This window comes from Poecilia mexicana, unplaced genomic scaffold (assembly GCF_051168715.1).
Source record: "Poecilia mexicana isolate PSO_F unplaced genomic scaffold, ASM5116871v1 scaffold_4, whole genome shotgun sequence".
Taxonomy (NCBI): Eukaryota; Metazoa; Chordata; class Actinopteri; order Cyprinodontiformes; family Poeciliidae; genus Poecilia; species Poecilia mexicana.
Window position 1 is genome coordinate 11,028,407 of NW_028263373.1, and position 14,461 is coordinate 11,042,867.

The 14,461-nt window shown below is 39.8% G+C and overlaps 1 protein-coding gene across 2 annotated transcripts; it reads right to left on the minus strand.

Annotated features, from left to right (window-relative positions):
• Window positions 1-731: 731 nt before the first annotated feature.
• LOC106916800 (uncharacterized) lies at window positions 732-14,461 on the minus strand. Of its 2 annotated transcripts, XM_014985336.2 has the most exons (22): window positions 14,281-14,459; window positions 13,176-13,313; window positions 12,574-12,640; window positions 11,898-12,068; window positions 11,451-11,570; window positions 11,098-11,238; window positions 10,793-10,918; window positions 10,363-10,485; window positions 10,028-10,150; window positions 9,798-9,920; window positions 7,880-8,002; window positions 7,416-7,538; window positions 5,841-5,966; window positions 5,249-5,377; window positions 5,071-5,163; window positions 4,229-4,324; window positions 3,954-4,049; window positions 3,687-3,782; window positions 3,026-3,127; window positions 2,496-2,601; window positions 1,293-1,409; window positions 732-1,062 (listed from the first exon to the last, which is right to left on the minus strand). In XM_014985336.2, the coding sequence occupies exons 2-22, from the start codon at window positions 13,308-13,310 to the stop codon at window positions 984-986; spliced, it is 2,415 nt and encodes an 804-aa protein (XP_014840822.2). In that variant the 5' UTR covers window positions 13,311-13,313; window positions 14,281-14,459; the 3' UTR covers window positions 732-983. The 2 variants fall into 2 exon arrangements, with proteins under 2 accessions (XP_014840822.2, XP_087861076.1); XM_088004950.1 differs by having other exon boundaries at window positions 732-1,409; window positions 14,281-14,461.

Here is a 14,461-nt window from a genome sequence, read left to right on the forward strand (position 1 = left end):
CTCCGTGCCAAAAATGTGTCTGGACCTTGGGGAAAACCTGGCCATGTGGAGTATTTCTTCTTTTCTTACCTCCTTGATGCAGCACTTCACCTTTTTCATGTCTGCTAAGAGGAGAATGCAGTGGACTAAAGCTGCAAACACAGCGACATGATATAAAATCACATAAGAAAAAAGATGCAATGCTGTGCTTTCCAGTTTTTTTTTTTTTTAAACTATATGCTTACAGAGCTGACGCCGTCTCATCTGCCAATAATTCCTCCCAACAGCTGAGTGCCAGTTTTCCCCACATCCTGTGCAATCAAGCGACTCTCTGTGTGGCAGCTTCTTGGTGGGAGACCAAGCCTGCTGCATTCAGGGGAGATTGGACCCTCACAGCCTGATAAGGAGGCTTGGGCTGGCACCACACAAAAGCTTGAGTAAATTCTTTGAGTTGCCCAGGAGTTGTGAATGAATTTTTGAGTTGATGTGTGTGAAAAAAAATAAATTAAAAAAATCAAATAAAAAAACCTTCTCACAGTTGCTAAGTAACCACTAACACCTAAGAGCAAATCCTTTATATGTCTATTTTAAAACCTGCGACTGAATATAAAGTGTAAGTGAGCGTGGGTGATTCTATTTGAAGCTGACAATTGATTTCCACCTGCATACTGACAGTTGGAATTTACTGAAAATATTTACAAATGTACTGCCATTTGAAAGCAAATCATTAAAAATGATGAACTGATAGCCCATTTCAAATTTGAAGAAAGTCATGATTGTTTTTTTTTTATTATTAGATTTACAGATATGTCTCTTAATCAACCAAAATGACATGCAAAGAGCAGCATTTCCATCAAACGCGACTCTTTTATTTCAACAGCGAAGCTAAAACCCTGAGCGGCTCCCACAGTTGTTCCCAGTTCTGAGATTGTCTGAATTCAGTCCATGTGGCAGCATACTTTTTGCTGCAGATGTTGTGCATGTTTTACTGTATCCTGCACAGCTCATGTGTTCTTCGTCACAGGACACTGGATTTTGTAGCCAACCCTGTAGGCCTGCAGGTACACACGAGCCTGGTTCATCCTGCAAACACAATCACAGGGCAGAAAAGGCAACAGCGTTGTGGATGATTTCATTCCGATTTGCATCTAATATTGTTTCAAAATGTTTCCTTCCAACTCACACACACAGATTTGCTTTGTACTAAAAAAAAAAAAAAAGAACTCTAAAAAGACTTACACAACATGTTTATTTCTATAAAAACAACACCTTCTTTCCAGAATAACATAATGCACACCTGAGTGGCAACTGACCTGTATTTAGTGCAAAGCTGAACTCCCAGCGGTCCACAGCGGTCAACGTAGCTCTCCCTGACAGCTTTCCTCACAGCACGAGCTGTGCTGACCACCGTCGTGACTACAGGACACGTCCTGCACCGCACACATTATTTATTAGAGTTGCTACTGTAAGCAGAGCAATTATTCATCCTCACTTCAAAAAGTCACCAAATCTTTGTCATTGAGCAGGACTATGTGGAGAAGCCAAAACTCACAACTTTAGAACATATTATCTAGTACAGAAACAATCTGCAATGTTTTGTGCAAAACATATGTATTTACTTAAAATATGTATTTATCTTCCAAGACTTTTGCTCTCTGACTTGATATGTTAAAAAAACACATATTACATTATTGTTTCTGTAATAATCAATTATTTGTTTTTCAATTAGAAAAATAACTGCTGACTTTGTGCTTTAGGTAAGTATAATTTCTATTTGTTTAAATGTGAAATCATCAAAAAAGGTGTCAAATTGTGTTGTGTTGAAGGAATGAAAACATGCAGGGGAAGTAAACAATTTGATAAAAATAAAACAAAACAAAAAAACAAACAAGAGTCCTGACCAGGTAATCAAAAACAAAACATCTTGGTTGAAAACTCAGGAAACAAACAGATAATGGATTATTTATATAGGCCGGTAGCTGAAACTGGTATCAGGTTGGAGAAGTCAGAAATTTGTTGCATCTCAGGAGAAATAAACACTGAGAAAGCCAAGGAAATGAAACTGGAACAAACTGAATTAATGCACAATTCTGTGAAACACAAATAGAAAGCTAACTAAAGATGACCCTTGGACATGAATAACTTCAGAGGAACTATGGAAGAAAGCTCTCTCTTTCATAAGAGAGAGCAAAGACTGCAACACAAGTTCGACTCTAAATACATAAAAATATGTAACGTATTACAGTCAAGCACAAGGAACTGAAAAATTAAAGGGTTGCCGTGTATGACATTACAACACAAACTAATCAAAATATAAAAGTCTAAATGATCACCACGCTCATGCTGTTTAATCCTGGTAAAAAAAAACTAACTAGTTAGTCAATATTTTGTTTACAATGAGACTCATATGTCATTATCAAGTACTTGATGCTGACCAGCCAGAAAAACAGGAACTTGAAGAAAAGCTGATGTTAGATTTTCTACGCATGTTAGATTATGTTCCTTTTTACACTTACAGTCTCTCACAGCGCAGGCCTGCGGTGCCTTCTGGACAGGTGCAGGTGTTGTGCGGGTTGCAGGTGGCTCCGTGTTGACAAGGTGGGACACATCGTGTTGTTACAGCTACAGTGACATCCCACAGTATTACTAAGAGGAAACATCTGTTTTTCCTTTGTATCCACTTAGAAAATTTAATAGGGTTGGACCAGTTTTTTTCTTTTTTTCTTTTCATGGTTTGGACCGAGTAAATGAACGAAACAAACAAGACAGTGCAATATTTCATTTTTCAACACATTAAATGAACTGACGAGCCACTTGCAGCTTCAGGACTGCAGGTTACAGACCACTGATCAAGCAAATGGGACCCTATTTCAATATAGCCATAGCATAAAGTGAGACATCTTGATTTCTAATCCATTGTTAAATTAAAACTGTGAAAGTTTAAAAACGAAACAGATCCAAGGGACTGATAAGTTACCGTTGATTTAGTATTCTCCTCATACCTTTGGCCACACATGCATATGAAATCTGAAAGTTATTGGCAAACCTGTGTCACAGAGACTGTCGGTGAATCCTTTGGCGCAGCGGCATCGGTTAAGGCCCACACACACACCTCCGTTCCTGCAGGGCTTTTGACACTGGATGGGCTCTGATGGAGACAGAAGAGAACAGAGGACCAAAGACGTCTAGACTAATTCAGTTCAACATGGCTCATCTCTGTGCCTGTCAGTGAGACTCAGTGACCAGAAAAAGACATCGAACAAATAGCGGAGCGATTCCAAGCGGCCCGTAAACCGGTGTGTGTTTTCTGTGAGGTAACACGGCCTCAGGGATGAGGAACTGTATTCTGGCTTAATTAATTAATTTATTTTAAGAAACAATGCAACAGTTCTCTTGATGGATTATAGTCTGAATCCCCATTATAAATCAGCAGCAAGTTTAATTAACTTTTAATTAATTTAACTGATTACAGCAAAAGCTTTGATGCTCCATCATTATGATACAGACTCTATATCCTAAAAAAATTAATTATTCTTTTTACTTCTTTTTTTTTTCTTTTTCTTTTGCAAATATATGTGTGCGTGTGTGCATAAAATACTTGGTTTAGCATTTGCAATGACATAGTTGATTTACAGAGCTTACTAAATTAAAACAGATACACAAGCTACAATGAACTTAATAGAGATTGAACATTTTCGTTGTTTTACCAATCTGGCATCGAGCTCCTTGCCATCCAGCAACACACGTGCATTTGTTAACATCCACACATCTTCCCCCATTCTGACAGGCTGGGGTGCACAGTGCTGCAAAACACACAAAAGAAAAACCTCTTAGAAACACAAGACTGCTTACATCTGGTTAAATGAACTGTTTTCATGTTTTTACTTTATGTTATCAACACTTTTTATAGTTGCTAAAGTAGTAAAAAAAATAAAAAAATTGTCACTCAGATGTTTTGTTGCAATTTCACTCACGCAACAGGCACTGGGGGCCCGTGTAATCAGAGGAACACTGGCAGGTATCAGGGCCGACGCAGCGTCCGCCGTTTGCACACGGCAGCTCACACACAGCTAATCATGGAGAGATGAAAAAAAAAAAAAAAAAAGTTAAACCTGAACAGTCACAGATAGAGTACACAAAACTGGAACAATGCAAATCAAAACATGTCGTTTCCAAGCATGCGTTTTCTACGACACAAAGTTACAGAGATAGGTTGACTCTCACAAGCTGATGAAGTTGGACGTAGTACCTGTGTGGCAGCCTTCTCCTGTCCACCCAGAAGGACACAAACACATGTTCCAGCGCATGCAGGTTCCTCCATGGGCACAGGGTGGAGAGCAAATGGCTGAAACAACCAACAAGGATTTATCACAACCTTAATTTATACTTTCACAGTTTTTAAACATAGTTTTGAATTTAGACCTTAGTCTGCCAGAGGTAGGAATAGTTTTGGGATGAACTATACCTTACCATCGGTTATAAAAACAGATTTTTTTCACAGCATGTGACTGATTTGCTGACTTAAGTGTCTTTTTCAGATAAATTTAACCAAAAGGTCTGTGAACGTTCAACAAAGTCAGCGGAAACATCTCCGTCGATTTAAAGGAACACGTTAAACCTAAATGTGCCGGGGGAGGGGGGGGGGGGCTGAATAATTTTGAGTCTACCTGTGCTTAAACCAGTGAATATCATTTCATTGCTTTTGATCATTGTTTTGCTGAATTTCCTAGTTAAATAATCATAAATAGGATCAAAATCCCTTTTAATCTGACTGTATGAAGACATTTTATCGGTCGTTGCTCTTGTCCCTTTTCAGGCAAGCTGACTTTTAAAATGTCGCCGATTTATGACCAAAATAACTTGAAGCAATTTAAAGGCAGTACATATTATTAATTTGAATCAAGGAATCACATTTTCTTACAGATATTGAAAACTCTTTTAGCTCGTCAACTGTCAAAGCCGGTATGAATGGGCAGCTTGTTGAATATAAATCTGGGTGCAAAACAACCAAAGCTGCAAAACCATGAAACAGCAAAGAGGCAAAATGACCAGCATCCCTCTATCTACAACCATTTACATTAAGGTTTGTACCTGAGCATCCCACACCAGGGTAGCCTGGAGGACAGTCGCAGCTGTTTGGCCCCACACACACTCCGTAGTTCTGACACGGTGGGTCGCACACAGCTGGAGCAGATAAGACGCGCATTAACTCAGCTCGGGCGTAAAAGAGGTGCTATCGCCAAACATATTAATGAGATGTTTGACTCACGTCGACACCTGGTGGGGTCGTCAGCTCGGACCTCGTAGCCCTCCTTGCAGGTGCAGTTAAACCCCCCGGGGTGGTTCACACAGAGCTGCTCACAGCCTCCGTTTGTAAAGTCCCCGCACTCGTTCGCGTCTCATTGGGAGGGACAGATGGGGAGACAGTTTAAAAGCCTGGAAAATACTTTTGAGATGAAGTGACAAAACAAATTTGGATGGAAACATAGTGTGTAAAACTTGGCAACAGCAGAAGTTGCTAAGATTTGATTACATTAATTGTGGGCACTTTCCAGCTCATGTAATTTGATTCGCCTTCGTACTGGCAAGCATGAAAAAGGATGAGCGTTTGATACCGGTCTGTGAAACCCGTCCAACTTCTGTTATGTTTTTTAGCTTGAAAGCCGACAGCAGTAAATGTTTAAAAAGAGATTGCATTTGGAGGAAGCTTTCAGCAGATGGTGAAATTTGAGGAAATTCAGGATTGTAGTGGCGTGATTGAAATCAAATCGACTAGCAGAGTTTCTTGCATAAATGAGGTTTAATAGAATATCCTAAAAACTTTACAGGGGCAAAGTTGAAGAGTGAGGATGAAGTCTCACCAGCGCAGCTCTTGAGGTCGTCTCCCAGCTTCCAACCTGCGCGACAGCTACACTGGATGTCGCCCTCAGCTCTCCGGGAACATACGTGGTCGCAGCCTCCATTTCTTAGCAGACAAGAGGTAGCATCTATTTGTGTCAAGAAGAACAGGAGCTTTAAATTCCCTAGTGCCTTATTGGCCCGATAGAAAAATGCATTTAAGACAAGATATCAGTTTAAATCTAGTTCACTGAAGGAGCATTACAAAGTAGTTTTACACACAAGTCCAGAGTTATTTACTTTTCAAAGACAAAGGAAGCATGAGGGATAGAAAGAGGTTTTATAGACAGTCCTGAATCAGTTTTCTCTGTAGGCAAATCTCAATTCAATGGGAGATAGGTCAGAATCTAAATGTAATATTTTCTATTTTCAGTGTTTTATCTGAATAAAAAGAGCTTTATAGTCCTAGCTCGGTGTTTTGGCTCACAACTCAGAAATGTGTCATTTTAGGTTAAAAGCTTTGCGATGCAAAAAAATAACAACAACAAAAGAAAATAAATTTGTGTCAAGTTTGGCATTAGAGAGAATCAGGATCCCAAAGAGCACACATACATTAGGATGGATGTTATTGAGCTCCTGCTGACTTCTTGGTTAAGTTTTATTTGAAAAACAGTCAGAGTTTAAAAAAAAAAAAGCAACTCATATTAGGGTACCTTTAACGACAAAAGTATTCAGAACCCGGGCAGTTTTAGGTTTAAAGAAATATTTCACTTTTATAATACTTCTAACTTGAAGTGTTATAAGTTTGTAGCCCCGGGGAGAGTCCCGTCTTGAATCAAACAGAGAACAGATGGAGCGAGCTAAAGATTAGAGGAGGCCTTCCAACCTCAAAAGCTTGAACCCCATCAGGAAAGAGAAATAATTTATTTATTGCTCTTATGTACATAATGTCAAATAGTAGACCCTCATACAAGAACGCCGGACATGTATAAAGGGTCAGGGAATTTTCTGTTTCCTCAGAAATCCTCTATGCTGCCCGCACAGTTGATATTTATGCATTTTGTTTTTGCCATGCGGTATTAATAAATCCTTCTGTAAATACTTTTTGTTTCAATTCTCATTCCAGCTCTTAAAAGATAGCCACACATGTTGTTTAAAACAGTATTAATAAATAAATGTGGCGATACTGGGACATCTGATTGTAATAATAACAGAAAAAATAATATAATTTTTGCAGGTGTTTACCACCTTATCTTTTGCAGATTAAGTGGCTTTTGCACTTCAGTCCACAAAAACCTCACGGTATAAATATTTGTACGTCTACAATGTCGAGGTGAAGTGGCAAAACAGTTCTTTTTATAGAAAAGAAAAGTCCTAAGAGTGCTTTTAAATCTCTGGTAGGGGTGCCGGTCTGTTGGGTCTCTATTCCCTCATATATTTTAACACAATTGAGAATAAAAATGTTGAAAATTATGTAAGACCCACTTTATGTCTTAGGAGGATGATGATATGTCCTCCTTAACACAAGTAGACAACCTGGCAGGTCAATGTACTTCACACATTAACAACTAATGTTAGTCACATGTTCGGGAACCCACTAGTGCAAGTGAGGTTGTCAGTATCCAACAACAGAGGACGCGGGCAGTGGCAGGTGAATCCCCCAGGAGAGTTGGTACAGGCGTGAGAGCATCCACCATTCTGCAGCTTGCACTCGTCGACGTCTGAGTGCAAACAGAGGGGAAAATTGTCAACATTAACTTTTAGGCATTCAAGTCTTGCTTCTTCTGTACATCAGAATGCTGGTTTAGTTTTTCTTTAGCTACTAATCTTTTAAAAATGTGTCCCCAGGACACTCAGTTATGTCCAGGCATGCAAACATCCTGTCTGGTAAACACATAAAAACAGAAACAAAAAAACAAAAACAGATTACATATTCATAGCAGTTTTTTTCACCCCCCCGTTATACATGCTGGTAAATTGCTGAAACTGAGCTGCTTTAAATGACTGAAAACGAGTATGCAAACTGCTGCATTAAGTGAATGAGTGCCTGCGGGTTACTGACCTACACAGGTGCGGCCATCAATGTGCAGCTGGTAGCCCGGTTTACAGGAGCAGTGGAAAGAGCCTATAGTGTTGACGCAAATGTGCTCACAGGTCCCATTTGGAGCTGAACACTCGTCCACATCTGGGAGGATCAGAAACATTTAGATAACTCCTTCGCCACAAACATTTAGACTTTGATTGAACAGCAGATGTTTGCGATTTTACAAGTTTGGATGAAGCGAGTAATGTTTTTCAGCGTCATTTAAGATTGACGCAAAGGTCAGCGGAGGCTTGATTTCTCTGCTGCCTTTTGCCGACACGTAATTTGGGTGAAATCACAGTTTAATTCCTGCTGGAGAGGCAAATTGTATTCAATCAACTGGCAGTGTTGCTGGAGGACGGTGGAATTTGTGGGTATTTCAGTTTTATTGGCCAAATTGAAGTAAGCTTTTGTCTTTACCAACACATTACTGACTGCTGAAAGAGGCTGCCACAATTATTTGTTCTTCCTCAGCTTTTATAAGCAAAGAGCAGAATATGAATTTGGAGCTTTACTGTTAATATTCAGTGTTCACCTCCTTATCTTTCTTGTTTTTTGGAAAGAGGCGCATCACTGCACTTTATAAGACATTATTCACTGGCTATTAATTTACTTCCAGGCTGAAGACACCAAGTATGGGAATTAAAGGGTGTCAAGATTTGGAAGTCACATAGCGGTAAACAACATTGCAAGTTAATTTGCATTATTCAACAGTTTCTGCTGCGTGAATGAAAAAATGTTGCAAAGGCGATGTGATTTTGAAGATCAGTTGTTGCAGTGAATCTTACACGTCAGGCTTGGGCAACACAAGAGGACTGGTAATTCATTATTAATCAATCACCTATATTGATTACTTCTGTGAATACGGGCTTGAGGTAAGCGTTGGCTGTTTCTTTGCAACTTTTAACAGAAAGTAGTTAAACTGTCATCTGAACAGAAAAAAACAAAACAAAACAAAAAAAACGTGATTCCAAACTGCTTTCAGATGTCCGAGGTAGTTTGCTTTTCCCTTAGGATCTTCACTTGTGTTAAAAAACATCAACATAAAAGATCAATTTATAAAAGTACAAAAACATGCAGAAAAAATGTACTTGATGCCCAGAGTTTCAGCTTGATCAAGAAAGGGAAAGAATGTTATTAATATGTGTATTCTAACACTAATATTATTGGAATAGCAATTTGGTTTTTGAAGATTTTTGGTACTAGTGGCCTTTTGTGAAAGTTTAACAGACAGGAAATGAACAGAGAGAGCAGATTGGAAGAGGCAAAGGTCTCAAGGTTACGAAACAAACCCACGATGGTCGCGTTGAGGATTATTGTCCCTGTATGTGGGGTGACCGCCTTACCGCTGCACTACGTGACGCCCCTAGCATAGCACTGTTATAGTGTATGGCCATAAAAATAAAAATAAACATTCAAAAACCAAATTTCCACTTGTTCCTCCTGCACATGCCAGAAATAACACTGCAGGAAAACTAGATTCTGCAGGAAATAAGAAAACCTCCGATTATTACCAGTTATCTTCTGAAATCTTTGTACATCTTCAAAATAATATTAGGGAGTTAACATTTTCAGTCTATCCACATAATTTAGTCTGAAAAAAACATATCATAAGTTAGGCTTGGACAACTTTCAAACACATTGAGGTGTCAGCAGATAAACACATATTTTTTTTTTATGTGAATGACTTGCCGCCTTTTTCTTTTTGACCAGTTTTACGTGTCTTATGTGGAAGTACCCTAGACTCATAATTGTTGGAGTTAGTGTGGACAAAGCAGTGTTTTTTTTTGTTTGTTTGTTCTTTTTTTTATCTTCATTTGCTACTCAGGAAAAGACAATTAAATTATTTGTGTGTGTTTTTTTTTCCGATCAACATTTTTCTTACAAAATAAATTACCTGTGCAGTTATGTCCACCTTGGTCCAGCTGGTAGCCTGCAGCACACTGACAGCTGTACGTTCCTAATTCATTGGTGCAGTTGTGTTCACAGTGCCCATTGTTGAGAAGGCACTCGTCAACATCTGCAAATAAGGAGAAACTTGACGGACTTTCATTCTCAACCGCGGTTAGGAAATTTTCAGCCATGTTTTGTGGTAAAGCATTCACATAAAAAAAAACTCTTACCCACCAAAGCAAGCATGCCCGTCTCCATTAAAGCCCTGGTAACACTGGCAGAAGTACGAACCGATGATGTTGCCACACCGAGCGTTGGTGTCACACCTGTGGATGCCTGATGTGCACTCGTTCTCATCTAGGAAGAGATTTTATTTTATTTATTTATTTTTTTTTGGCAAAGCAGTATCTAAAATTCAGTTCATTTCTGTTCCATAGCCATTCTGCCGCCCAGGATAATTTTAATGGAAGGCATAACAGCAGGCATTAAAACCCGCGCACACAAGGAAGCTGACCCCGTCGTCGGGAAACAGAGTTTTCCACAGAGAGACGTCAGCACTAATTGCTTACCTTCGCAGTGTGTGCCGTTTCCCTGGTAACCGGGTCGACAAATACACTTGTAGCTCCCGAGCGTGTTCTCACACACACCCTGACCTTCGCACAACTCGGGACTCTCCATGCACTCATCCACATCTGGGACAGGAGCAGAGTGACATACAATAGTTTTTTTCTTCTTCTTCTTTTTATTCACTGCGGATCAGATTTTCTCTTAAATATTTTACAGCTAAGTTAAAATATGTGTTATTTACACAAAAAAAGTCACATTACAAATTGTGTTGAAACCCACTTTACCTCAGTCAGGGCTCTGATTAAGCTTAAGTGGTTGTAAATCTGTCACTAGAATACTCCTCACTTTCAGGAGAATTATACCTAGATACTGAAAGCATCGACTCAGATCTAAATATGAGTCTGTTCCAGTGATATTTAATAAAAGACTTACCAACACAGGCAGGGGCCTCGGCTCTAAAGCCCCGCTGGCACTGGCACAGAAAGCTGCCGGGAGTGTTCACACACACGTTTCCCAGTTCACGGCGACACAGCTCCTCAAAGCTGCACTCATCCACATCTACACAGGACGAAAATCAACAGCTGTCCAAGTCAGGGTGGAGGGCCAAGATCAAGAGGGTTATTCATGATTATTCAGTCATTCAGGGCCCCGCTACGCAGGAATCTTTCACGTTTATTTTATTTTATTTTTTTCATCACGAAGGCAGTGTTCGTATCACATCCCAAAATGCACTTTACCTACACAGCCTTGTCCATTCAAAGCCCTTACATATCCCACTGGGCACGAGCAGATGAAGGAACCAGGGGTGTTTGTGCATTCAGCCCCTTCCTGACAGGCCTGCAAGCCCGTGACCGCAGCCAGAGCACATTCATCTATGTCTGTAAAAAAAATCCAAAGGAGATATTCTTTATAACCATGACACACAAGCTCTAGCTTTATTAAAATATACATATCTTTCTCTATGCCGCACATGCGTGCACACACACACACACACACACACACACACACACACACACACACACACACACACACACACACACACACACACACACACACACACACACACACACATTTATGGAGGCAGACAAACCCTGGCACCCTCCAGAACCCATCAGGTAGCCACGGAGACAGGAACATGAGTATGAGCCGGGGGTATTAGTGCAGCTGGCATGGGGACCACATGGCCCGGGTCCTTCACACTCATTAACATCTGGTGAATGGAGACAGATGAGGGGAAGATACAAGATCAAATGTGACATGATGTGGAAGAGCTAAGAGCATAAATTTATATAAAAAAAAATACAAAAACATAGAGTCTAACAGAGTCAGGTGGAAGATTGATTCTGCTACTTCCTTAAAATAGCTCCACTTTTTGAGAATTTGTCGTTTTTTCCATGACAAATTCCTCCATTGTTTGCGCCAACCTGCCTACAGTTCTAAACTTGAGGACAATTTCACAACATCCACAGAGATTCCCCTGGATTTCCAGAACCACAAACATCATCTTAAATCATCGCTCTGTGCTTGCAAGTCTCACCTTTACACTCGGCTGCTCCGTGCAGAGCAAATCCTACAGGGCAAGTACAGCTGTCGCCACTCTGCACTGTCCCGGACGGACAGCCGCAAGCAGTGCTGCCCCCCTGCGTCACCTGGTTTCCTGGACGCCGAGCACGGGTGGGGCTCGGCCGAGACGTCATAATCGTTGGAGCTGTTTATGTAGAAAGAAAGCAACACAGTGACTTGTAAAAGTATTAATAATCCTTGAACTTTTTCCTCAATTTGTCATGTTGCAACTGGAATCTTCGATGCGTTTTATCGGGATTTTATCTGACAGATCAGAAGCAAGCCAAGTAGTACAGAACTGTGACATGGCAGCAAAAACCAGTAAATGTTTTTTTTTTTTCAAAAATGCTGAGAAAGGAGTGTGTATTTGTACTCGGCAACCTTTTACACTCATATCTCAATGAAATGTAGCCCAATAGAACTGAATTCATATTAAATAGTTAACTTAAGGTTGCTCAATTGTAGGTGGAAGGATGGAGTGAAATGTAAACGTCATATTTCTCTTTTTTTATGACAAAACATATTGAGGGTTGCTGTTGTTCAGTAACTAAATTGGAAAAAGCTCAAGGTTTTACATTTATTTTCAATTGTATTACAAAACAAACAAAAAAGGAAAACAGCACAATCCACTGAAGACATAGAAAACCTACATGTGGTTGCTGTACGACTCTCCATCACTTCTGTGATATTTCTGATTGCATTCTCAATTTCTGGATTCTGAAACACAAAAATGCAAAAATATACAAGGTTTATTCATAGCTTTAAGCCTAAAAGAGATCCATTTTGCTGTTTAAGTCTTCTTTCTCTACCAAGACAAATTGTTGACCAAGGTGATTGAAAAGTTGAAAACAAGAAGGACAAAAAAAGTGAAATAAAGATAAAAAAAAAAACAAAACAAATACAGATAAATTTCTCATTGTTGCTGCCACTAGTCTGGAGGAGCTGAGTGAGGAAGGCGTAGAGGAGGAGAGCTCTTTCAGCTTGGAGACTTCAGCTCTGAGGAGGAGCTTTGTAGAAATAGGAGGTGCTTGTAGGGGCAAGCGTTTAGGCACCCCCGAATGGCTGCCATCGGAGAATAATGGATTCCTCAAACATAAACGAAAAAATCAAGGCAACAGTACAAGAATGTTTTTGACAAGGGATTATGATATAAAGCTCAAAAAAAGTCAATTTTACATAATGTTCCCTCCCATCCCTTCACTTTTTATAGATCAAGCAAACAAAACAAAAAAGCTCCACACATCTGACTGACCTGGCTCCTGTTGAGTTTGGTCTCCAGTTGTTTGAGGACTTCGTTGTCATTTTCTTCATGGTTGCTCACAACTCCAGTCACTAGCAAAAGCAGCAGCAGCAGCAACGCTGACACAAGGGTCCAGACGTGGGTCATCGCCTGAAACGGCATCAGGAAATCGGATCGTTTATAGAGCTGCAAATGACTGTTTCCAGTAAGTCAGACAACAGAGAAACACAGTCTGTTTAATGCATGTTTAGGCACGAAAGGCATGATGTGGGGGATTTAAGCAGCCTGTCATTACCCCCCACCTCTCCTTCTGAGGCTGCACAAAGCATAGGAAAGCTATTAGTACCACATATGCTTGAGCTGCAGCCACTTTGAAATGATTACTGTCTGATACAGGGTTTTTTTTTTCCCACCCCTGGTTGCCACTGAAGCACATTAATCTCTGCAAAACTGAAAAACCTTTAGAAAAAGTTAGAGACAAATAACATCAAACCGTAATACGGATCATTTAAGTCAAATCTTTGTGTGTAACTGAATTGTCAACCTCACAGTTGAGACATTTAGAGGTTGTTTGATGAGACAATTAGTCGATGTAAACTTATGTATTCAGAAATATCAGAGCTTGAAGAAAGCACCACATGGATGCTTTGTCCACCTTCACTTGGTTATTTTCACAATGGATATTAGGTTCTCAGTTCCCTGATGACTAGTTTTTAAATAGAAAGCATTGATTATATTATGCCACTGTTGACATTTTAAGGTCAAAATTCTTAAAACTTTTGATTTGAAGTTTGCAACTCTCCTAGCAAAACCAACATAATTACAGTAGCATTTAATGTGGACACAAACACAATTAACAAATAGCTCCTAAATGACTCTGGAGCTTTGTAAGAGGTTTATGTCTTTACATAATTAGTCAAATTAAATGTTTGTTTGTTTGTTTTTCACTTTTTAAAAAAAATGTAAAGCTCTTCAACTTATATTGTGAGTTGAAACTGTGCGTTACATTTTACGGTCTAGGTGAAAAGTTACGCCACAAAAACAGCATAAACATGTTAACTGGGAATAAACAAACGTGTTGATGCGATGCGAGGCAGAGATCTTCAACCAAACTCACCGTTATACCCGGATTATATGTTTCCCCAAACTAAAGACGCCGAAAAATGCGCGATCCGTAGCTTACTTCGATCTCTTCAGCTGCAAGCCAGGCTTCTCTCTCTATGTCGGAATCATAAAAAGAGGGGAGAGGCGATGCAATCCAGCAGTGACTCCACATCCTGTGTCGGAGCTCCGCATTT

What these genes read in the sequence shown, in the direction of transcription:
- LOC106916800 (XM_088004950.1), bottom strand. Translation starts at nt 13,310, where the DNA reads ATGACCCACGTCTGGACCCTTGTGTCAGCGTTGCTGCTGCTGCTGCTT. An exon ending in GAATGGACAAGGCTGTGTAG is followed by an intron (nt 10,919 to 11,097) that starts GTAAAGTGCATT and finishes CGTCCTGTGTAG; the next exon opens with ATGTGGATGAGTGCAGCTTT. An exon ending in AAACGGCACACACTGCGAAG is followed by an intron (nt 10,151 to 10,362) that starts GTAAGCAATTAG and finishes ATCTCTTCCTAG; the next exon opens with ATGAGAACGAGTGCACATCA.